The sequence below is a fragment of the Lingula anatina genome, chromosome 10 (assembly GCF_051362555.1).
Source record: "Lingula anatina isolate TDL-2025a chromosome 10, LinAna3.0, whole genome shotgun sequence".
In the NCBI taxonomy this organism is placed as follows: Eukaryota; Metazoa; Brachiopoda; class Lingulata; order Lingulida; family Lingulidae; genus Lingula; species Lingula anatina.
In genome coordinates this window covers 7,661,783-7,686,822 of record NC_141776.1, presented here as the reverse complement: position 1 = coordinate 7,686,822, position 25,040 = coordinate 7,661,783, and the positions used below count along the sequence as shown (strand labels likewise).

The following is a 25,040-nucleotide window of genomic DNA, read 5'->3' as shown; positions in this document are numbered from 1 at the left end:
CGGTAAATTCGGGATCACTCGCTGCCGATTCTAGTAGTTGGGTACGCCTGATATGTCTCCCGTTAAATTCACGGTTATCCTCTGTACAGCGAAAATATCCACATAATAATAACTGCGGTTATCGTAGGAGGTAGTGGGAAGAGTAAGGTATGTGCACGATTACTTCTGGCACAGATAACTGGGTGTGGTAGGAGTGAGTACATACTATTAGAGCCATTTGTTAACTTCGTTTATTGAATAAATTATCATTGGTTATCTGTACACTTCATCTCTATGAAACCAACGTCCCTCTCTAGTTTATTTTGCTCCCAATACTAAAAGAGGGTCCCACTGGGTATTTTCGTTATCCGTGAAAGCATATTTTATTTCCCGAGATGCGTGAAACATTCACATTATTGAGTGTGATCCATGAAGCAACCCCACCATATTCTTTGCTCTCACGAAACGCAGTCACTGAGATATAAGTAAATAAATTGAAATATAAATCAGTGAGATATGAAGAAAATTTCAAACACGCTAGGGGAGCCCGGGCAAGTTGGACCCCGGGGTAAGTTTGCCCCCCATCAATTTATGAAAAAAGTAACTATGGGTAAAAGAATTGATCACATCATTTTCTAAAGTGACCGTATCCAATAGTGCTAAGAAAGCGTCGGCAGTGAGTCCAAATGAAATAATTTAGCATCTTAAAGTATCTTTATCAAAAAGACTTGATGGTGGACCAACTTACCCCAGGGTCTAACTAGCCCAGGGCTCTACTACTATGTTCTAACCATCTGCCCGCGTGCCACATATATATATTGGAATTATCTTAACAGACGTGCTTTTCAATTATATTTGTCATCTTTTTTAACACTTGCATTGACATGCAAAATACAATAATAGAAAACTTTCCCATTCATTAACAATTCTTCATTGTCTAATAAATTATCACAATTTAAAAACTTCCTTGGTTTTCAAAGGTGTTAGTTTTTACAACAAATCAAGGATCATAAATGCACATCACATGTTTAACTGAAGTTGCTGTAGCAATTCACCTTTTTAGATACAAGGATCAAATTTCTATTGATCTTGTTTAAAGTAATCTTAATCTGAACTCATTATGGGATACAGTTGACAAGTAAACCTGACCACCAACAGGACTGTTAAAGTTTCCTGGCAACACAATTTTTTTTTCAAATTTAAATCCTCCGTGCTCAGAGGCCGAAATTCCATGCAATTATTTTCTACACCGAATACTGCAACAATCAATAAGCTAAATGTGTACTGCCACATTTGACACAAGATGTCTCTGAGGTGCATTTCTTCACACATGAAGTCAAGATAAGCCAGCTTTCAGTATGTGAACAGTTATCCCAGAAACGATAATGATCCAGTGGCGATGCATGGCAATAATAATAATAATAATAATTATAATAATAATAATAATATTTGTAATATTAGAGGCAATCATCACCGCGTGGATAACATGGTAGATGTAAAGATTTGTTGTAACACCTGAGGCAGGTCTTTTGTGTCCATACAAACGAAGGCATGTCCTGAGGGTAGCTGCTTCGTCCACCTGAAAAATTGCAAAATAAATACATTAATTAATTAATTAATTAATTAATGCACAAATGTAATAATTTGTAGAGTCAGCAGGTGACTAACCAAATATTACCAAAATTTGGGGTACGTTTCTAGGTGTAACTATATATCTTTGTGATCCTTACATCATGAAAGGATGATCTTTGGGATTATGAATATAGTCAATATTACCTACATTCTGCTTTTATTTCACCTCCACGTTTTTTCACAAACTCAAAAAGTTAATGAAAACTATCACTGCTATTTCTGCTTTTCTGCAATTGACATGATAATCTACATTCCATTATAACATCAGTTATAAAAAAAGCAGCTTACCTTTGTGCCTGGTCACCAAGGGAACCAATGAAGATGGCAAACGTGTTCACTTTATCGTCTGACATTAAGACATTTGTAAAACTCTTTGGGCCTATCCCATAACGCCCTAGATTGGCGTCGCTGAGAACAATCACAAAGTGTTCATCAGCCTCTTCCTCGGCCAGCGTCTCAATGGCGTGTTTTGTTGCCTCCAGTGTGTGATCTCCACTAATACAGAACTGGGAGTGAGCCACCATTGTCTGCAAAACGAGATAAAGCATACAGCCACTTTCATCTACAAACAAAATGCATTGCACATGCGAACATCTTATTTAAACAGACTATTTTTTGTCAAATGCAACAACATCATCAGTATCAGTATGGAATATTAACTACAATAGGAATAAAGCAACTAAGACAGAGTGCATGTGTGTGTGTGAAAACTAATTCACTTTGACATATATCAAAAACCCGTATGTTTTACCTTCAGAATGTCTAGTCTTTGCTTGTTATTGGCTGGTACCCTTCCTCCTGACATAAACTGGATGTTGTACCCATCTCCTGAATGACCCACTATATCATACTGAAACATAAATCATAATTGATATAGAATATTGACCTCTTGACATATCATACTGAAATGCTGAGAAGAACCTTTTGAAATTCATCTGATAATATATCACATACAGAAGTATCTTTGAATGAAATATCTAATTCTTGTTTCACTTTACTGTGGATATAAAAAAGCTATATCAATAATCAAATAATTCAATCTATGAAGAAACATATATTTACAATTTTAATTAAAAAGTATAAATCATTAACTTAAAAGTATAAATCATGCAATTCTGGTCATAATAGAAAGTGACCTGACCTTGAACTTATGTTCATAACCCTCAAAGGCCTCCATCACCATGGTAACAGCCTCCATCTCTCTGTCCAGTCTGCCATCATGGCCATCAAACCTGTACATGCTGCCGGACACGTCCACCACTAACTTGAGACGCTTTGGCTTCTGCTGGGGACTCCCTTGCTGTGATAATAACAACACTCAACATTTATTATCATGACATGTAACAAGGTTTTTAAATTAAGTCACTGTTTCAGAGCTACATAAACACTCATACACACGCACATGCATATACACATGCACACACATACACATACAGGCACAAATGGGAATTTCACACACATTCACACACACACCGACACACATGCACACACTCAAACTCTTACAAAAACATCACAGACACACAAATACAAGCACACATACACAAATACATGCACACACACAAATACAGTCACACATGCACACACACGCACACACACATTCTTACAGACTGGCTCCTTACCTCTGGCTCCTTCTCTCCTCTCCTCTTATATATGGACCTCTCTCCTGTCAGACCCTCTATCAGCTTGGCATCATCCAGATCTCCATAAGTCTGGTTCTTCAACCACTGGCGCTCCTTGCCCTTGGCCTGAAACAGAGGAACAGCATTGTGATTGTGCTGGATGAGACACAGGAACAGAATTGTGATTGTGTTGGGTGAGACACAGGAACAGCATTGTGATTGTTTTAGGTGAGGCACAGGAACAGAATTGTTATTGTGTTAGGTGAGTCATAAGAACAACAATGATTGTGTTAAGTGAGACATAAGAACAACAATGATTGTGTTAGGTAAAATACAGGAACAGCAATGTAATTATGTTAGGTGAGACACAGGAACAGCATTGTGGTTTTGTTAGGTGAGACAATGGAACAGCACTGTGGTTGTGTTAGATCAGACCAAGGAACAGCATTGTTATTGTTTTAGGTGAGACAAAGGAACAGCATTGTGGTTTTGTTAGGTGAGACACAGGAACAGCATTATGATTGTGTTAGGTGAGACACAGGAACAGCATTGTGGTTGCGTAAGGTGAGACAACAGTCTGAAACATGGAATACAATTACAAATAAAGATTACCACCATTAGTAATGTGACTGTGGGAGAGACCTAAGGATCTTAGAATTAACAGACTGTGGCTTTAGGAGTACAAATGCACACTTTTCAATGTGACAAATTCTTGGGTATTGAAAATTACTTGCAGATGATGCTGACCAATATCTAAGTGTCACCACCTGCTTTATTACCTGCAAACTATCCAGGACAACCCTGAGAGACTGCACTTGCTTTCTCACTGCCTTGCTGTAGCCCTCATAGAACTTGGCATCATATTCACTCATCTGAATTTCTCTAAGCCTGTAACAGCACACATTAGTCATAAGTACCAGTTCTTCCCACTGCAACTGTACTGTAATATTTTCTTATTGTCCCAGCATAACTTAAAGATCATTCAACAGAAGTAAATATCATTTTGATCTTACTTTTCATGCAGTGATGACAGATCTATTTGGCTATGGAATTGGTGGGGTAAGGGGTGTTGTTTTCCATTTATCCCAGAACCTTTTTTTATGTTCTGAGGTTCTTTGTATTTATACTTCACATAGCATGCAGAGTTAAAAAAAGATAGACATAAATATATGGAAAACATAATTTGAAAAAAAAAAAAAACAAAAGTTAGTATAAAGTACAATTTGGAAGGTAAAAGAGGCAAAAGGCATTTAGAAATTTTTAAAGGTTGGTCATGCAGCATAATAGCTGAAATGGAACATACATAGCAAGATTTTAAAAATCATTACCAATTTTGATGCATGAGAAAAAAAAATATATCTTCTTTTCAAAGGTTCTGAGTACCTCTCTTGGAAGGCTTTCTGTCCCATTTCTCTTGCAGCCCTCTTTACTTCCTCAGGGACAGCTTCCTTCTCCTCCTCTGAGATCTGGTAAACATCATGGCCAGCATCCAGCCTGTATGGGCCACCTTTCCCTCCCAGCCCAGCTGTGTCTCTCCCACCTGAAACAAATTGTGATGCTGTCACAACCATCTGTCACAACTAACGCAATATTCTCTGGTAAATTATAACCAATGTCTTCTAACAAAAAACATTCTTCCCTGGTAACTTGTAATCAGTGTCCTGTCTTACCTGACACAATATTCTCTCCTAATGTAGAACCAATGTTCAGTCACAACTAAAATAATCTTCTCTGGTAACTTATAACCAGTGTCCTGTCACACCTAACACAATCTTCTGTATTAGTTTATAACCAATGTCTGAACACCTGTCGAATATGTTAACAATTTGTACATCCACATCCTGGCACTTACCAGTCCCTCCTGCCCACGTGTTTCCACCAACATGGGGAGCATTTTTAGGGTCCACCTTGCCATGTTTTGGGCCCTCGACATCTTTACCACTGTCACGTTCACGGGTAATCTGAAAAGATATATATTATTAGGGATTTCAACTTATTATTAGGGACTTCAAAAAGTACTTTGACTTCAGACTTATTCCTTTCATACCAACTGATTAAAAATGATTCACAAAAGAGCATTCACAATTCTTTCTGGTGTTTATATATTATTCGTTGGTGTGAAAATTGTCATCAAATGGTTGATATTTTAATGTCTGTTTCATTCAATAGCTTGTGATTCTTCACAAGTTATTCAAGTTATTATCAAAAGAACATTGTAAAGATTGTGTCTCACTGATTGCTGTGCAGCAAATTTTGGGTGAGAAACAAATACTGCAAGATACTGGGTTTTCCACTGCAAGCTACACATACTTACTATCTGGCAAATTAAAAATTATATGAACAGCCAATCACCTGCAAGTTCCTTCCCTCTCCTGAGCCAATCATCTTCCTCCACTGATCCAAGGATCTAGCTAACTGAGCAGGGGCAGTCTCCCAAAGACGTACGATCCCTGTCAGGTCCACAGTTACCAGGCTGTCATTACTCATGGTTGCCATGACAATGTCGACATCAGACCAGGGGTAGTACTGCAGAGAGTTCATGGAGGGCCTACAAGAGAAATGCAAACCACATGTATACATATAGAGTTGCAACCAGTTAGGGACCAACATGAGAGTTCAGTGAAAAACACTACAAATTGCAGCCTGAGAAAAAATTCCCTTCTTGTCAAAAGTTCAGAGTACTTCTCTTGGAAGGCTTACTGTCCCATCTTCACTAGTCAAGCAATTATGCACTACTTCTCTCTCTTTCTCTCTCTCTCTCTCTCCCTCTCTCTCTCTCTGAGCACACGGTTGACAGGGTCTGTGACTTCCTGGTGACACTTACCTTGGTACAGGTATATATCTGACCACATGGTTGACAGGATCTGTGACTTCCTGGTGACACTTACCTTGGTACAGGTATATATCTGAGCACACGGTTGACAGGGTCTGTGACTTCCAGGTGACACTTACCTTGGTACAGGTATATATCTGAGCACATGGTTGACAGGATCTGTGATTTCCAGGTGACACTTACCTTGGTACAGGTATATATCTTAGCACATGGTTGACAGGATCTGTGACTTCCAGATAACCACTGACCATCTGTTGGGTGGAACCTGATATCATGGAAAACACAACCATACTGTAACTACTCTTGAGTCTCAGCTAATTAATAAACTTCTATTTTACTGAAGTACATGGACTAAAAATTTTGTTTATAAGGCAAGAAAAAATTTTTCCATACCAAATTATCCATTAAGAGTCCAATAAAACCAAATCAATCAACTGGTCAAATAAAGGGCAATTTGGCAAAATTTTCAAAAGTTACTCTCTCTCCTGGCAAACAAGGCTCATTTTCAGCCACAAGTAAACAGGTGTCATAAAGGAGCAGGTACCATTTTTTTCACCAGTCACCACTCACCTTCAGGTACTGCCTCTTTGGGCACCTGCCAGTACTGCATGCTGCGGACCACCTGGCCACACTCTGGTAGGTACGCTATCTTGGAGTCAGCATTAGGAGTGGGAGGCTTGGACAGCAACTGAAGCATGAAGTCTCCCCCGATATCTCTCTCTGCCTTGCTTGAGGGCTGTCTTGGGGCACTGTATACTTCAATAGACTGTAAAATACAGTATGTATTATTATAAGATTTTCTGAATATGTTCTGAACTTGTGCCACAAAAATATCAAATAAATATGAGACATACCAAAACTCCTGCTGTCTTAGTGCAAAAGAAAACAATTAAAGACAAAAGGAAGATAAAGTAAACATCTTTCACTGTAATTCTTCACATATAACTTTACTGCACTCTTACATGTAAATCTGGCAGACCCACTGTGACAAAGCATAGGTGGCAGCAGTAGCTAGCATTCTGTTCTCAAAGTTAATATAACTTAGTACTTACATGAAGATCTGGCAGTCCCACTGCAACAGAAGCATAGGTGGCAGCAGTAGCTAGCACTGTGCTTTCAAAGCTGATATAATTTACTTACATGAAGATCTGGCAGTCCCACTGCAACAGAAGCATAGGTGGCAGGAGTAGCTAGGACTCTATTCTCAGAACTGATATTCGTCCCTAAGACAGCACTCAAACTGGCCTCTGACAGCGGACTAGTTGACATCAGCTCTAATCTTCCGACACCTGTGGATGCCAGAACAGAGGTTATTCATAAAATAAATTTGATCCGATTCTGGACATGGCTAGTAAACAATCTATTGGCAGGCAGTCAACATTGTAAACCTGCAGTTAAGTTTTTAGAATTTTGAACATTTTATAAAAGATTGCAGTAATATAATGAATATACATATGAATCCTGACAGGCAGTTGCCATAGTTACCAGCAGTTGTGTCCTCCTCAGTGACTGGGTGCAGAAAGTACTCTGTATTGCTTCCTTCTCCAGAACTCCTCAACATGTATTTCCTGAGACAAGACATTTGTAGAAATCATGTGAAATAGGAACATGTTAACACAACTCATTTGCCATTTATATCTTAGTTTAAGACTAAGAAAAATAATTTAAAAACTATTTGAACATTTTGTCTTTAACCAAAAAGAAACTATTTCTTGTTTTACTTTGACAACAATTATAGCAAATTTCTGGTATAGTATCATATTTCAGTTCTTCTTTTTACTCTCTCTCTCTCTCTCTCTCTCTCTCTCTCTCTCTGTCTGTCTGTCTTAGTATCACTCACCTGTTATTGTCATATTCAGTGACCATCCACTGGTCAGCGGCCACAGGGTGGACACCACCTATCTTGAAAGGGACAGCAATACTATGACATGTGCCCAGTAACATATTGAGGACCTCTATATTCTGACTGCAATTAATAATAATAATAATAATAATAATAATAATAATAATAATAATAATAATAATAATAATAATAATAATAACCAAGATTCTGACAGGTGCTCAGCAACATATTATGGCCCTCAATACTCTGACACCCTGAGCTTCAGAGATAACTTGACACTAACCTCTTCACAATAGCCTATCTTCATCGTGTCAAGTTACCTCTGACGAAACAGGTTTGACCTAGTTTATATAAGCCAATCGAATCCAAGTTTCAAAATTTTTCACCAAAGTTTGGTGAAAACGCTGATTGGTTGACCGTCAATCGGTAATCCTCGGCTGATTCCTCAAGCTCCATACTAACAACAAAGTTATTGTCGAGTGCGGAGACATCCGAGTAGTGCCGAGTGCATAACCGTACACAAAGAAAGCATGGCGTCTTCTACGAGTGACTACGTAAAATAATGTGTTAAGTTATCTCTTGATTCTTTGCAAAATATGAGTATATCGGAATTGAAACCAGAGCAGTTTGAGGCCCTGCATCATTATCTACTGAGGGATGATGTATTTTGTGTGCTGCCCACAGGTTACGGCAAGTCCCTGATATTGAGCCTTATCTCTGATTGGTCCGGATTTGAACAAAGCGCGCTTTGACTCGTTCGCGTTCATTGGCTAGATCGTTCAATGAGTCATTGAGTGCGGGCTTTAAATTTGATTGGCGGGCGGCAGGGGCAATCGAATGTGGTCAGAGGTAACTTGACACGATGAAGATGGGCTATTGTGAAGAGGTTAGTGTCAAGTTATCTCTGAAGCTCAGGGTGTACTCTGATGGAAATAAATAAATAAATAAATAAATAAATAAATAAATAAATAATAATAATAAACAAGATTGGGGAAGGTTCCTAGCAACATACATGTATTGAGGACTGACATAATCAAACTTCAAACACAAAGAGACCAACATAACACAGTGCACACTTTTGTAAAATCTAATTGTCAATTTTAATCATATATTATCTTATGATTAATACATGATATTTGCCTTCATTTTTGAACTGTACACAATAACTACCAAAACTCAAACTATTCCTTAAAATGATTCCCAAATATCAAAGTACCTGCGCGATTTGTACAAGATCAGTAAACCATCTGGAGTTCCTGAGAGACTTCTGCACAGCGTGTACATGTCCTGGAGAACAGAAGATAAATAAGATAATTTAATCTGCCCAAAAAGGGAATTTGTAGTATAGAATAGAATAATACATGATGAGAGAGAGAGAGAGAGAGAGAGAGAGAGAGAGAGAGAGAGAGAAAGAGAGAGAGAGAGAAAGAAATAATACAGATCAACTGCTGTGGACAAAATGGCTTTAAGAACCCAAAAAAAAAAACATCATTCCATTATTTGAAGGTTCTTTCTCTATCCATCATCATTCTTATTATTTCACCTGTGATAAGCATTTAAACAGTTTGACTTGCTGTCTCCGTCTCCAGCAGTGAATCTATTCTATTAATTCACCTGTTCAGAGCGACCAAACAGTTTATGGCTTGCCGTCTCCAGCAGGGAGTCCATGGCCAGACGCATCACATCTCCCGTCTCTGTGTTGACGCTCAGTAATACATTGCTCTGGAAGAATGGAAATATGGACATCGTGTTCATTGTTCTCATGAGATGGCAGATTGTGTCAGGTGAGACAGCAGATTGTGTCAGGTGAGACAGCAGATTGTGTTATAACTGAAAGAATTACTACATGTATTCTGGCCTTGAGAAAGGATTTAGAGGCTATGGTAAAAACTTGAAAATTTAGTCAGTCTTGGAAATTTTGTCAAAAGAAGATTCTCTGCAAATGTAAATTTTTTGACTTTGAAAATTTCATCAAACTTGAAAATGGACAACTCAGATTCAAGCATTATTTAATTTTAAGTGACGAAATTCTTAAGTTTTCACCATAGACTTTTATAACCGTGGTGACAGTTTTGGTGAAGCCCTCATAAAATGCTCAATCCCTTTATGTAATTTCTTTTACCATGTAACATCATGACATCATGTCACCCTGGGGCATGAGGGGGGTGTAATTGAGGGGGTGGGGGTGGTGCATGTGGAAGGAGGGGCTGCCATTTCTCTGGGGTAATATTCTCTCCTTATAAACCTAAAGAATATGAATGTGATGGACTCCACAAAGAAAAGGGAGACCTTCACTTTAAGGTTGTAAATCTCTGTTCAGCTTACCTTCTCTTCATGCAGTATCACAGTATCATAGAGTGACGCCCCCAGGGGGGCCACCCTGACCCTGGGGGTGTACATGCCCCGTGTGGTGGGGAACAGGTCGTACAGGTCTACACAGCTGATGTACCTGCTGGAGGGTTTCATGGTGTACAGTTTGATGGGACGTGCTGTGGCAATGTGGATGACATCCTCTTGTTGCCTTCTATCACGGACTCCACCTTAAATAATTGACAGGTTATGTAAACAATGTAGATCTCTACAGGACTCTCAGCTTTTGAATGGAAACTTAATATCTGCATGTGTAATACTGATTTGTACACAAGTACAGCCAGGACTGAATTATAGGAATTTGTTTCATACCTCAAATGCCTATATGGTGACAGCTTTTCACAATTATTATCACAATTGATTATCTTTGTTAGATGTTTTTTGCGTATGTTTCAACTTGAAATGTACTATCTTAAACTGTGATAAAATGACACAACTATGGTGTCAAAAAAAAAAAAAAGTTGCAAGAATGAAAGACAGGTTTTTAACATTCTCTGCACTCTTAAAGATATCTACACATCAGATGAAAAGCATGTGTTTGCAGCCCGTCTTGCCCAGTATTGGAAAATAATACAAAATATAGGTAGTGCAAAAGTTTTCAGTACCACTAGAGCATGACTTTCTACTAGAAAACTATTGCACTGATAAAAACACAAAAAACAAGAACAAAGGATGACAGAAGGATTCCATTTACATAGTTGGATTACACATAAACAGCCAACTTTGTATTAATTTTTACCTTTTGTAACTGCAACATCTGCCACTATGTTAGCCTCCTGTAGAGGGAGCTGCCAGTACACCGACTGCTCACTGAAATGACTGGACCGAGTCTCTACTTTATCTAGGAGGTGGGACTGTATGTTGAACCTTACAGGACCCTGAAATGTGCCTTAAACTTTGATCGATGACTGCACCTAGTCTCTTTTCTATTTTGGCAGTGGGAAAGAATGTTGAACCTTACAGGACCCTGTAATGTGATAGCTACTTTGCTCCAAGTTCAGTTTATTAGACCAGAAGCAGTTTTTTATTCTTTATTTGGTCTTTTACTTACAGGAAATAAAAATTCTATAACATTTTCTTCTTCAAGAGAATAAAATACAGAAACTGTTTAAAGATTATCATACATACACTGTTTAAATATCAAAGATATATATGACAACTACTTGTCAGACTGATAATCATTCTGTCATAAAAAAAAATGTCTATATCTTATCTTAATATCAAGCAAAAAAAAAAACTTTAAAATTCAAGTCCATGCTTATGGTTGTAAGAAACAAAAATGAATTTGACCAAAATTTCAAAACTGGTCTGCAAAATGCAATGGGATATTGTGATATGAATTTTAATTTAATAAAATAAACAAGAAATGAAAAGTATCAAAAATGGATTAAAGTTTGCTTCATGGAGGATTTATTGCCATTTAGTTTTCCCAAAAGGCCTTCATAAGACAAACAGCCCGATATATACTGAAGTGACATGGGAAATGGGATAGATTCAGATTTTTAGTAATGCCTTAATATATTTTCATTACTTATAATTTTTACACCTTGAATGCACATCTCTTCTTCACATGTAAAAAGGAGGCTCGGGGGGAGGGGGGGTAATCTTACCTTAACAGAGAGAGGCTTAGCACTGACGGGTAAACTCATCAGCCCGCTTCCCTTCCTGGTCCCTTTGAATGCAACCTTCCAGCTGGCCGCCAGCTCAAACTGCGGCAGAGGAAAACTATAAGAAAACATAACACTTGTTTTACTTTGAGATAAGGCTTTATTGATATCAATAAATAATTCATTTATACAAAATCCGTGCACCAAGAGCACACTGGTTTCACACAGACAGTCTCACAGTACTTTAATTAAAACACACATTTTAATTTAAAATATTCACACATTATAAATATTACTGCTGACTATTCTAACCCTTGTTACACTGTAGAGGAAGACCTTTAATTATATATCATGCACTATTTACTCTATTTCACTTATTTCATTGTGTGTGACAGGAAAATTGATGGACTTAAAAAAGCATTTTCTGATAAAAAAGTATTACTGTCCATTTGCTAAAAACAACTTATGTATTTTCAATGTACAGTTCCTGGACCCAGACAAGCTTTAGTTTTATAATAGTCAATTAATAAGTTTTTCTTCATAAAAACTTATCATTTCCATTAAAATAAGAGCTCATATAGTGTGTAGTATTGTGTGTGAGTCTTTCATCCAGAAATTATGGTTACCATATTTACTTGAACAGTTACAATAGAAGATGGAGGTCTTGGACAAAGTTGGTCCTCAATTTCCCAGGTTTGTTAATACAGTGTCTGTGTATCAAAAGTCAATCATCTCTGTTTCTAGATGACTTCTGTCAAATCACCAGAGATAAAGATGTGTGATGACACACGGGTCAGGCATGTAGCCAGTTAGAGGTTGGAAAGAACTGCCCTTTTTGTGCATTAAGGTCAGTTCTGGGTAGAATTTGTTCTAGGTAACACAAATGTTTCATGTGATTGATCAAAGGTCCACTTTTTCAGAAAAAGGACCCCCCCCCCCTTTTTTTTTTGCAACTGCTGGCCAAGACCCTGAGGACCCGAGATAACAGAAGGCCTCCATTACATATCAAAGATCTACATCCCTGGTGAGTGAAGTGATACCATCTTGTCTGCCATTTGGACCCTAAACAAACAGTCAAAACGCAGCACATTTCATAGAGTTCTTACTCTTTGGCCAGGTTGACATTTCCCGGACGCGCACCCACTGGGATGCCATGTTTGTGCAGCGTCTCCACAATGGTCTCCTTCATCTCGGGGTTGTAGGAGTCAAAGTCAAAGACGTTCCTCACCACGCTGGCTACACCCTCATCTGGGAATTTCTGGAAGATGATGTTTTACAGTCATTAATTCCTGTGCACAGTTTTAAAACAATATATAAACTGGTACTCTTTGAAAAGTAAGAAGACAGATTGGCAAATGCATTTTAAATCTTTGATTTGTGTCAAAGTTTGACTTACTCTGGTCTAACAAAACACAGAGTACAGGTGCAATTAAGTTTTTCTTGTCTTTTTCTTGAAGTTGTCTACGCATATATTAGCAAGTTTAACTAAATAAGAATGTTATTTTCCTATAATTTCTCTATAAAAACCTTTTGTCCAATAAAACTCATATTTCTTTCTGTTAAAAGAGAACAAAACAAATCAAACAATGTTCACCAACAACGTTCACCACATCTCTGGTATAGTATAGCTAAGCTACGTATGTACTCTCACCTGTAGATGTTTAACAATGTGCACCACCTCTCTGGTAGAGTAAGAGTCAGCTATGTATGACAAAGTCTCACCTGCAGATGTTTGACAATGTTCACCACCTCTCTGGTAGAGTAAGGATAAGCTATTAGGCCCTGGTCTGCCTGACTCCGCAGTTCACCAAATGCTAGGACCAGTTTCTTCAAAATGGTGTCAGGCACCGCTGGTCCGTACTGGCGCAACATGGACATCTCTGACTCCATGTCAGGATTGTGGACTCCATGGCAACTGAATATATCACCTGAAATAGCATAAGTTTCGCATTAGCCCCTCCTGTTTCCTAGCTGTTACAACCTGATAAATATGTATTAAATATTTTCGGAAATAAAATATGACAGATGGACAATAAGCAGGGCTGACAGAATGGTCACCAAGATATGGACATAGAAAACAAGGAAAGCCTTGGAAAAGGTGAAAGGATTAGTGAGACAAGTAAAGGGAAAAAAAGACAAATTGGAAGTCATAAACTGAATACACTGGAAAAAGCATTTCGATGCCTATGTCTTACAGTAAAACTTGTTGGTCCCGAAGAAGAAGAAGATGATGATATATTTAAGTGAAAGAAATGAGAGGACAGATACCTTAAAATAAACTCAAATTGAAGAGCTACTCCTACATAGCACCAAACACACATCTACTCACCCATAGCACCAAAGAAGTCATTTCCCAGGAAAGGAAAGCCTGGTCTGTTGGCAAGTACCATCATCCTGAAGTTTGGATGGATGACTATCAAGTTGTCTGATGGTGGCAGCCCTGAGTCAGCTGTATAACAGAGAAAACTTCAACCCATAAAATGAAATAAAAATAGGAGCAATGTGTCTATTCAATAACATATTAACATTGTATACACATCAGAAATATAACTGCTTGTGACTCAGGGGCTGTTGAGAATGAATTTTGTCGACTTAGCTAATGAACACTCTTGCTGAATGCAATCAGATTAACAGGCTAACATGGCTCCTTTTGTTACCAATGTACATGTATAATCAACAGCTTTTCCTTATTCTACTCAACACTTGTTCTGTTCATCTAATTGCATTCAGCGAGAGTCCACGAGAGACAGAATGTAGTTAGTGTATTAGCTAGGTCGACATAATTCCTTCTGAATGGTCCCTTATATCTGAAAGAAGAGGAATTCCTACGATAAAAGTTACAGTAAGAATTAAGAAGAAATTGAGAGCATAAAATATGCCACATACCACTGACAATTCTCCTCCCGTCAGCAAGATGCATCTCCCCAGACTCCACCAGTGTCTTCAGGATACAGGTCACATGTGTGGGCGCCTTGTCTGCCTCGTCCACCACCAGAATGTGACCGTGTTTGGCTGCTCTGACCAATGGGGAGTCCTCGTATATGATGACCCCATCTCGGACCGTGGGCTGGAGGGTCAGTGTCTGGACAGTGGTGTCCCTGGCAACACACAATACAGCCATAATGAGACCAACATTTTCAGCAGTCAAATTTCTATATCCAGGTTTAAATGATTCAGTGACCATTTATTTTCAAAGATTTAGTATATATTGTATTTACTCATATTTCATGTTACATCTTTTTGAAAATTTGACTTATTGATCACTTTGAAAAGTAATAAAGTAATTAGAAACAAATCACTACTACATTGGTTCTGTAATCAGACCTTCCCAAATGTTTATGTAATAAGCAGTTCACTTTGGACCACATTCAACCAAATGATACCTGCTCAAATTACTCATTGTCATTTCTTACAATTAAATAGTATTTGTTGATCACTTCTTATAGTAATAAGCTGTCTCAGGCATCATTTTGTAAGTAATTGTACTTAGTAGTTGGGTCCGAGTCCAAAGCAAATATAACAAACAGTCCACTTGACCCCAAAGACAAACATTTTCATTTTGAACCATACCTATGCAACTGGAGGTATTCCCTGGGTTTGTTCAGAAGATGGAGGAACCTGTCCACTATCTTATTCTTCCCCACACCTTGGTTTCCCACCAGCAACAGGTGCTCTCCTAGTAGGTAGTCTTGTAACATGGCCTCCATGATTGACAGGTGCTGGAGACATAACATTATCATAAATTAAAGATAACATATAGGCTCATAACATGGTTTTCATGACAGATGTAACATCCACATATATTAATGGCATCCTAAATAAAATCAGAACCTTAATGTCATAAAAGCATTTATATACAGGGGAATTTTTAAAGTCATAACCTTGGACACTTCAAAAGTATTTAAAAGTCAATGTGCTAAATATGTTAGGTGTGCCAAAGCTTCCTATACCTGAGCATTCTCATAGAACAGCACATCTGGCACCTTCATCTTATTCTCTGGGTTGAACACTTCTGCCTCTGTCTCTCCTATCCTCAACATTCCCTCCTTGATTTCACCTGCAATAGAAGGATGTAGATACTTCAAAGCTATGTGTATGTGTGCACATACGTGTGTGTGTGTGTTTGTGTGTGTGTGAGAGTGAGGTGTACTGAAATGCGACAGAATTATACCCTGTTAGGTATTTTCAACCAAGGGCATGTGTTCTTATGCATGCTTGTGTTGTTCGTACTCATGGACGCATGAGTGCACATTCATGATAGCATCCACTTACATGTGACAGCCCTCTCGATGCTGTCTACGCTATGACTGGTTTCCATGGGAACAATGCCAAACTGCTCTAAAGCCTGCTCTAGTGCGTTCTTTGCCAGCCGTGGGAGAAATCTGGTCATAAAATAACATAAATTACTACAGTAACTATACACATATACAGAATAGAGTTGCAAAAGATATTCCTTAAGATATCTGGTTCTAGAAGTTTTTGCCAAATATTTCATGCTTGTGGATTGACACTCAATCTGACAATTTCTATAAATTTTTTGTAGGATTTTAAGAAATAAGAAAACTATGTAATCTTTCACATACTCCAGATATTTAATAAATGTACAGAAATTAAATTGCAGATAGATTTTAAAATATGAGCATGAGTCCATCAAGTATCTCACATTCACTGACCTTGCTAGACAGGCCTTCTGTACAGCATCATATAAACAGCCAGTGGGGAACTGTGCTTGTCTCCGCGCTATCCGCAACAGCTGCCTTGTAGATAGGGAGGAGGACAAAGACTGCATCTGAGGAGGAAATGTCACATTAACTATGTACTTTTTGAGAGCCAATTAACATTTCAATCTTCCAGGCAGTCTTGTCTGACAGTTATATACAGAGGTAAGTTGAGCTGGGCAAAGGCTGTAGAATATTTCTTACAATTAAGTTTGTGAAAGATTTTAAATAAGTGCAACAGAAGTAAAAAATCATCTCTTGGTTTCTAGCGCCCTCTATGTTCCTGTTACTTACTGTGGCGTCTGTGCTGCTCCTGAGGTGGTGTGTAAGGTTGAGCAGAGGTGTCATGTCTGGAGCATGAGGCACCTACAGGACAGAAAAGTATATTTTGTTAATTATTAGAAATAAGGCAATAATCAGGGTCAGAATTTGGCGAATTTAATAAATGTTTGGCACCATGTATCTCTACAGGGTACTCCATGTGATAACCAAAGGCAAGCTACAGTCTTGTTCAAATACCCCTGTAATTTTTTATCAAAAACTCATAATAACTTTATTATTTAAGCACATTTGGCCTGAAGCTTATTTTAAGCCTGTAAAACTGACAAGTAAATGGTTTCACTGCTCAATATTGAGCTTCAGGCAAATTCATGTAAATGACAAACGTAAAACAGAGTCAAATATTTAGCATTGCTCTAGAAAAGTTTGCATTCTTCTTGAAACAAGACTAAATCAGCCTGCATGAAAGGGAGAGAAACAAAGATATGCAAAATGTTACCAAATATACATCACAGGTCACAGTAGTGCACTGAAAAGGAACTGTGACTTACTATCTTCTTAATAAGCAGGGTCTCTTCTGCTGCCGTCAGTGCCCTCATGTGGTGGTATAGGAACATGGTCAGTAACTCGGACCCCAGCCACTGACCAGTGGAACTGCCCACTGGAGGAGGCTCAGCCAGGGCGGCTATCCTGAAGGCTGGGTGGATAGGAAAGATGGCCCTGAAAAGGACAAAAGGAGACAATAACTGTCTGACAATTACATTACAAATGCAACAGAAACAATGCAATAGAAAAGACAAACAAATTATTAACCAGTCAAAATAGGAGTAGAACAGCCTCATTTATTCACCAATAATTACATTATAATTCTTGTAGACAAAGCAGACAACAAGAATAAATGTAAGATATTACACAGAGTTAACTCCAATAAATGAATATTACAGAAACACATGACAAAATCGGAATCTAAATATATTCATAATATGCTGGTCTCTTATTACCATTATAATTACAATACTCTGACAGCAATGAGATTGCCTTTTATAATAGGGTGTGGGGTCCTGGGGCCCACCTGTGCCAGTGATATTTTATCTGACAATAGTTAGTAAAAATATCATCCCTAATCTGATATCCACTTACTTCTCTGCCATCTGGTCATCGGTCATCCCCGTGGTATTCTTGACCTGGTCATACCTGTCCTGGCGCAGGAGTCTGGTGCCATCGAACAGGCTCAGCTCTCTGTCATGGACCAATCTTCAAACAAATATAAAAATTTTAAAAACTGTGGAAGTAATAACTGACTAATGTGCTTTATAAACACTATTTGACCAGCAGTTGTCTATTTTGTAGTAACCATTATAGAAACCTGTCACACTGATATCTCTACTTCCATATACTGAGTCCTATCAGCCGGCCGAGTGCAGAGATCAATCCTATTATATTACATTACAGTGTGAGCACCTACTGCATTTTTAAGATAGTCATAATATACTGTCCTTCGATATCAGTATATATACAGTACAAATTTGTTCAGAAGACGATTCTCTGCTGGCATCATTTTTTTCACTTAGAAAATTCTGTTAAACTCGAAAAATGGGCCTCCGGAAAAATTTTGAAAAGATCTTCATCTAATATATGGCCATGTCAGGCATTTTCACATAATAAATAATTTTTAAGTGATGAAATTTTCAAGTATCTCTCATGATGCAAAATGAGAAACTCGTAAAATCACAACATTATTCCACCCTGTACTTACCTATGTAATACAGCAAACGTCCCTGGATTAATTCTGTGAACTCCGTCCAGTACCGCTAGCTGCCCTCCCAGTGCCGCCTCCACCAGAGGTGAAGGTCGCCACACTGTGTCCCCATTGGTCAGTGTGGTCCTCTGCTGAAGTAGGTCACGTGAGGTCATATCCTGTGTGAAAGTAACAGAAATTGGAAGAGTTGAACAATTGACAAACATCTCTCATTGTGTCAATTGTTGTCTTTAACAGAAACTGTACTGTAATATCTAACTGCTTTGAGTTGTAAGAAATAAATAACTATATCATGACATTAATAAATAAAAGCACTTACATTATCAATAATAATTACTATTATCATTTTCACTGTTATCATCATAATCCAGCCTAAAGCTAATATCCTAAATTTTACAAAATAACATTAAGTATCTGTCGGATAAAATACCTGATATAACATGATAGGTTCTACATGGTAACCTAAGAGATCTCCAAACTGCTTGACCAGCGCACTCTTTCCACACCCCTGAAATATAAGAAAAACTTCATGTTTTATAGACATCCCATCTAATGTGGTGCAGACATTGACATATAGCAGTTATTAATAGATAGTAGTAGTAGTAGTAGTATTACAGGGATGACATCACAGTAGTAGTATTACCAGGCCTTCCCAACTACCAGACTCCAGAACAATTTTTGTAGGACAACTGTGGGTTCATCCTGTCGATGTTCTGACTGATACTCCCAAATGGGATTTGACACACACCTTGACAATGGGTAGTGTGGTCCGATATACCTGTTAATTCAGGGTCCTTATAGTTGGGTGGGCCTGATTACAGGCATGACATCAAACTGCTCTCAAAAATGGTCTCACCTTAAGTGTCTTAAGCTTATCATGGTGATTTATATTACATGGTACAATGGGATGTATCCATCTTTCTCACCTTTGGTCCTATGACACAGAAGTCCTTCACCATGTGTGACTGCAGCATGTCTGCCAGCAGGGAGTCGTGGTACGGGGTCTGGATGAAGTGATCACTGACATGCTGCTCTGTCTTGTAGCCCTTGGGAACCTAAAGGAGAATTAAAACAAGAAGTCACAGTGTATTTCTGTAAATATACCTTAAAATGCTTCTGTTATACTCAAATACCTAAATTATACTTTGCACATTCTGCAATTTGTGGATTTTTCATTTTCCATGTGACACACTCATTTCCAAGTAAATTTTACATGACAACTTAAATTATAACTACATAAATGAATTACATTACAGGTGATATGCTTACCTGTCTGTCCTAGGTGACATATTTACTCCCCCCCCCCCCCCAACCCCCACTCACAGTCTACTGTTGGGACTTGGTTGGGCTCCCTGTAAATGGGCAACCAAATAACAGATAAACAGTTTGGACTCCCTGTACCCCAAATTTTGGGAAACCCCTGCTTACCTGTATGTTATATTTGACACCCCCTGCACTGATTTGGGCCTCTGCGTTGTTGTTATGGAGGGTAACCTTGCTGACATGGTTGACATCACTCTGGCGCAGCTGTATATTAAACCTCTGAAATCACAAAGTGAAAGGTGTTGGGAGGGGCTAGGCAAATAGTGATAGCTGTAGGGAGGGGCTAGGCCAATAGTGACAGCTGGAGGGAGGGGCTAGACACACAGTGATAGCTGGAGGGAGGGGTTAGGCCAATAGTGACAGCTGGAGGGAGGGGCTAGACACACAGTGATAGCTGTAGGGAGGGGCTAGGCCAATAGTGACAGCTGGAGGGAGGGGCTAGACACACAGTGATAGCTGGAGGGAGGGGTTAGGCAAATAGTGACAGCTGGAGGGAGGGGTCAGGCACACCGTGACAGCTGAAGGGAGGGGCTAGACACAATGACCTGTTCAACACATTTCCCACCTGCTCATAAACTTTTTAGATTTATACCAAGCAAATCTAGGCCTTTAGCTTTTAAGGATGATAAAGTATTTTTTTCTAGCTTTAATCCAACAGCGGTACCCTTTTTAAACACAAAGTTTTATATTTATCAAATTATCAGCTACTAATGTTTCTAATCTTAAAGAGCTAATAAATCAAAGAAGACATACCTTTAATTACAATTCATTTAAATCATACCAAGAACATTAAAATTTAATCATTTAGAAGTACTTTCTCTCTCCACACACACTTTCAGCAGTAAAAATCAACACACACAGGCACATATGCCTATGCACACCTTTGTGCACAAACACACATACACACACAATCACACATACATGTGCTCTACCTTGAAAGTATCCGCAACTGCAGTCCTCCCCTCTTTTCCTAACATCACTTCATACGGGTACAGTCTGCTGACTAAGTTATGTAAGGAACTGGATGGCATGGCATTCTGAAAAACAGCATATTAACAGTTACAGTATTTATTCACTCATTGTCTTCATATTCATATTGTAATTTACAATCTTTTACATGAGCAAAAACTGATGTCAAATACAGTGTGAAAATTGCACTTTAAATACACACTTTTGGAGTTAATTCCCTACCTTAATGAGAACAATGTGGCAAGACAATGTATTTAACTATTGTAATATCTCACATTCACCTCAGCAGCTCATATCATATCATATTTATCACATACAGTCTTTCTATTTGTACACAACTCATGACCAGGGTCAACAAGTGCAAGTGACCAGTTGACCGAATACTGTTAAAGCACAGACTAGGACCAGTGACACAGCCTGTCCTTATAATTACTGACCAGTATGTGTATCACGCCGTCCAGACTGGACATTGGGAAGTCTGGGAGACCAAGAGAGCTGGATTCACTGCTGGTCATTGTACTGGCAAATCCTAAAACCTGAGAGATCCTGAAATCATGTAAATACATGTTTTAATAACTTTTAAGTTTATCCTGAAATATTAGTGGGAATCAGACTGCAGTTTAGAGAAAAACCTGGGGTAGAGCTAACACTCGCCAATTTAGCCAATTGCTAAAACTGTCTTAAATTTGGCTAAACAAAAAGGGCTTGATTTGACTCATTTTAGTTAAATCAACACCATTTGCATAACAATTTGTCAAAATATTGATGATTTCGCTAAGCTAAAAAAAATTGCTAGCGCTACCCCAGAAAAGTCTAATAATATGGCATAGGGTCCAGGGGGCTGCCTAGGCGAATCGTAATTTTGGCTCCCAAAAAGTCAGAAATCTGCCAATAGTCTGAAAAATGTTATCCCTGTTAAATTTAGCAATAAAAATGTCACTGTCTAAGTTGCTTCTATGAAAAATTTTAGGTATTTCAACAACCAACCACCACACTAATGCTATCTTCACTGTATACCTCTCCTGGGGTACCTCTCCTCCTGCCACCCCCAGGGACTCCAACTGCTCACTGAAGGGAAGGGGGTGGACATCGCGGGCCTGGAAGCGTGACCGAAGTGGAGGATCTAGTGGGTTGCCTTGGTACCGAGGCACTGGAAGTCCTAGGGCTATGACGCGAAATCGCTCGTCAACACGGACCAGTTTCCAATCATCCAGCTCCTCTTGTGTGTGCTCCTGATGAAGAGAACAATTTTTTATTGTTACATCAGGAAGCAGAATTTGTCAACATGCCAAAAATAGGTTGCGTACTGATAGAAGAATAATCCTGTTTCAGAGTGAATATTTTCTATGAAGGCTAAAATTTCAGATTGAATCTGCATCTTAAAACTCATCAGGTTTTCACATTTTCAAGCAAACGATTAGATCTTTTTAAATTACTTGTGTCCTTACATGACAAGATTGGCATGTGTAGAAAATGTTATGTGAGATTTTATAGCTTTACTCAAACATTTTAACAACCTTTAGAAGTTTATCATATCTGTCAGCAGCCATAAGAAAGCGGCCATCGTCCAGTTGCATCTCTCTGTTCTCCAGTAAGTTGTTCAACACAGGCAACACATTTCTCTCTGCCTTCTCAATCCCTTCCAATACCAGGATACGACCATCTGTAGCTGCACGGACAGCACACTAAAAACGCATTTAACATTAAAATATGCGTAACAGTGGTCCCTTGATGTTTTTATTCTGGTAAACCAGAAAAATTTAACACACAGTTATCAACAGTAGCTAGCTATGGAATAAAATCTATATAGCATTTAATGTTCAGAATGCTAAATTTTCAGAGTTGTCATTTTGGAATGGATGAAAAGTACTTTAGTGCTGTGAAAATTTAAAAGTTTAGTGATAAAACTGTTTTGTAAAATTTAGACAAACTACATCAATTTCCAAGTTACAAATATATGGTGAATAAGACTAGAAATCTTAGCAGCAAATCAGTCCCCAGGACGTGATCCTGAAACAGCAGGAACAACTCACCTGGTCGATGTAATATGCCGTTCCTGATCGTATTTCCCTCCGCTGTTTTAAATCCGTCTCTGTAGTGTCTCTGGACAGAGATACATACTCACACTCACGATTGGTCAGTTCCTGAAATAATTACATCTAAGTCGACATCCACAATGGTTTTTACAACACTTATTCAAAATGTCTTAGACTGGGTTCCCATACTTAGATTGATCCATCTGGCTCGACCTAACTCCCTGGGGGTTTATGCTAAATTGCTATCAGCTCAAGAGGCTTAAATGTCTGTCACGGCTACCGAATCAGCTAAGGGATGAAGCTACCCCCTCCCAGCTTTATTAGGCGTGACAGACATTTAAGCTGGTTAGTTTTATAGCAATTTAGTGAGACTTCCCAGGGAGGTAGATCGATCCAAATATCTGTGGGAATGGTCCTTTAATGTACATGTTGATGCATTTGCATGAATGTCCATTTGTCTGTGTGCAACTGTCACCCCCTGACCAATACTATGTCAATATTTTCTATCATTCAGCAGAATTGACTTGTTTTTGATAGTTGCTAGTCCTGAAGGCTATACGTTTGTCTGTGGCTGTATCGCTGAGGGTAGAGAGTGGGGGTGGAGTTAGTGATACTCTCTATCACTCACCAGGTACAGCTCTCCTATGTAGTCTAGGAGGAAGGGGGTAGGGGTGGAGGAGAGAGAGAGGGGGCAGTACTTGCTATCACTAATCAGGTATATAAGGGTGAACGCTCTCCTATGTGGCCAAGAGAAAGGGGTGGGGGCAGGGGAGAGGAGAGGGGTTACTATCTATCACTCACCAGGTACATCATGGCTACAGCTCTCCTGTGTGGCCCTGGAGGTCCTATCAGGAACACATCCTGTCCTAGCAAGTCCTGGCAATACATGAGTACAACAAATTTTATGTGGAAATAATGAATACATCAATATCCAGCAACATGCTGCTTGACATAAAGGCAGTTTTAGTCCTTTCTTCGTAAATTAAAAATCCAAAATTTTACAGAAACATGTTGGAATTAACCATAGATATTTATAATGAGGAATAAAAAGATGCAAAAATCAAAACTACCTTTTGCATTATCCATCTCAGATGTTTCATCACAGACTGTGGGGCATCTTCAGGCACTAAAACAACATGTCAACTCTATATCCTTGGGTCAATTTTCTTTTAAAACGTTTGATCATGATTATTTTCTTACAGATAACATAGGTGACAGCTATCTATCATTTATTCACAGTCGTAAGTCTTTTGACATCATGGATATTTTAATGTGAATTCTATCACACTATGTCTGACTATTCACACATTTTCCTCTACTAGCCATTTTCAGTACTCACAGTATTTCACTGGGACCAGTTCTGGTCTTTTCGGCTTCACTATCACTGTACTGACATCTCCAATACTGACTCTGCTCTCAGCTGCATAAATTATAAATAATACATAAAAACAATAATAATAATTTTATTAATCAATATAAGCATTATCAATTACTGATCAGAAACCAACAGAGATATCAGAACTGATCTATCTTTAAATTTTGATTAAACTGCACCTATATCTATTTTGAGATATATTTGTTTATTATTTATTTATTTATTTATTATTCTTTGATTCGTTTGTTTTTGTGTAAACTTGCTTGTTGGAAAAACTAGCACTAATTAACCCTTTGACTATAATCCCTTTTGAGATTTCGAATCATATAAGTTAACTGACATAATTTAGCACCTCTTAAAATCAACAATATACAAACAAACAAAACTGCAATACGTAAAGAATATGAAACTTTGCTTACTGATGTAATATAGAGTAATCAACAAAACGTCGGTTCTATCAAAAAAGTTACAAAACTCACAACTGCAGAATCGGAGCACCGCGTAACGCTGATCAACGATGGTAGACCTGAAAAACTTCACCCTTCGGAGAGCTTTCTCGGCAGACATTCGGCCGAAAGGCCCCAACATTGGAGCAATGAGACCGGAATACCGGCGTCACCTGGACTTTGCACCTTTAGAGTTTACAACGTGCTTACAGCAAGTCATCATTGCTTCATGCTGCACTCAGTTCTTGACCT

At 38.5% G+C, this 25,040-nt stretch overlaps 1 protein-coding gene across 1 annotated transcript; it reads right to left on the bottom strand.

The window, feature by feature from the left end:
* Positions 1-212: 212 nt before the first annotated feature.
* LOC106176756 (von Willebrand factor A domain-containing protein 8) lies at positions 213-25,040 on the bottom strand. The gene is made up of 43 exons (XM_086996713.1): positions 24,822-25,040; positions 24,307-24,387; positions 24,038-24,093; positions 23,769-23,843; positions 22,965-23,075; positions 22,449-22,616; positions 21,949-22,163; positions 21,369-21,477; positions 20,895-20,999; positions 20,068-20,181; positions 19,566-19,694; positions 19,070-19,147; positions 18,637-18,797; positions 18,021-18,134; positions 17,432-17,600; positions 16,896-16,967; positions 16,557-16,672; positions 16,156-16,265; positions 15,834-15,940; positions 15,454-15,602; positions 14,770-14,981; positions 14,213-14,332; positions 13,606-13,811; positions 12,990-13,141; positions 11,887-12,001; positions 11,016-11,154; positions 10,232-10,446; positions 9,521-9,628; positions 9,123-9,193; positions 7,904-8,029; positions 7,549-7,631; positions 7,204-7,352; positions 6,634-6,829; positions 6,247-6,328; positions 5,583-5,778; positions 5,083-5,191; positions 4,614-4,770; positions 4,010-4,118; positions 3,231-3,356; positions 2,753-2,911; positions 2,363-2,461; positions 1,900-2,138; positions 213-1,558 (listed from the first exon to the last, which is right to left on the bottom strand). Exons 1-43 carry the CDS (start codon positions 24,928-24,930, stop codon positions 1,450-1,452), a joined length of 5,625 nt encoding a protein of 1,874 aa, XP_086852839.1. The 5' UTR covers positions 24,931-25,040; the 3' UTR covers positions 213-1,449.

Excerpts from the sequence above, each read along its gene's own strand:
- LOC106176756 (XM_086996713.1), bottom strand. The coding sequence starts at position 24,930 with ATGTTGGGGCCTTTCGGCCGAATGTCTGCCGAGAAAGCTCTCCGAAGG. Across the intron at positions 14,333-14,769 it reads CGGGAGGAGAATTGTCAGTG|CTGACTCAGGGCTGCCACCA; the intron begins GTATGTGGCATA and ends TCTGTTATACAG. Across the intron at positions 6,329-6,633 it reads CAAAGAGGCAGTACCTGAAG|GTTCCACCCAACAGATGGTC; the intron begins GTGAGTGGTGAC and ends CCATGATATCAG.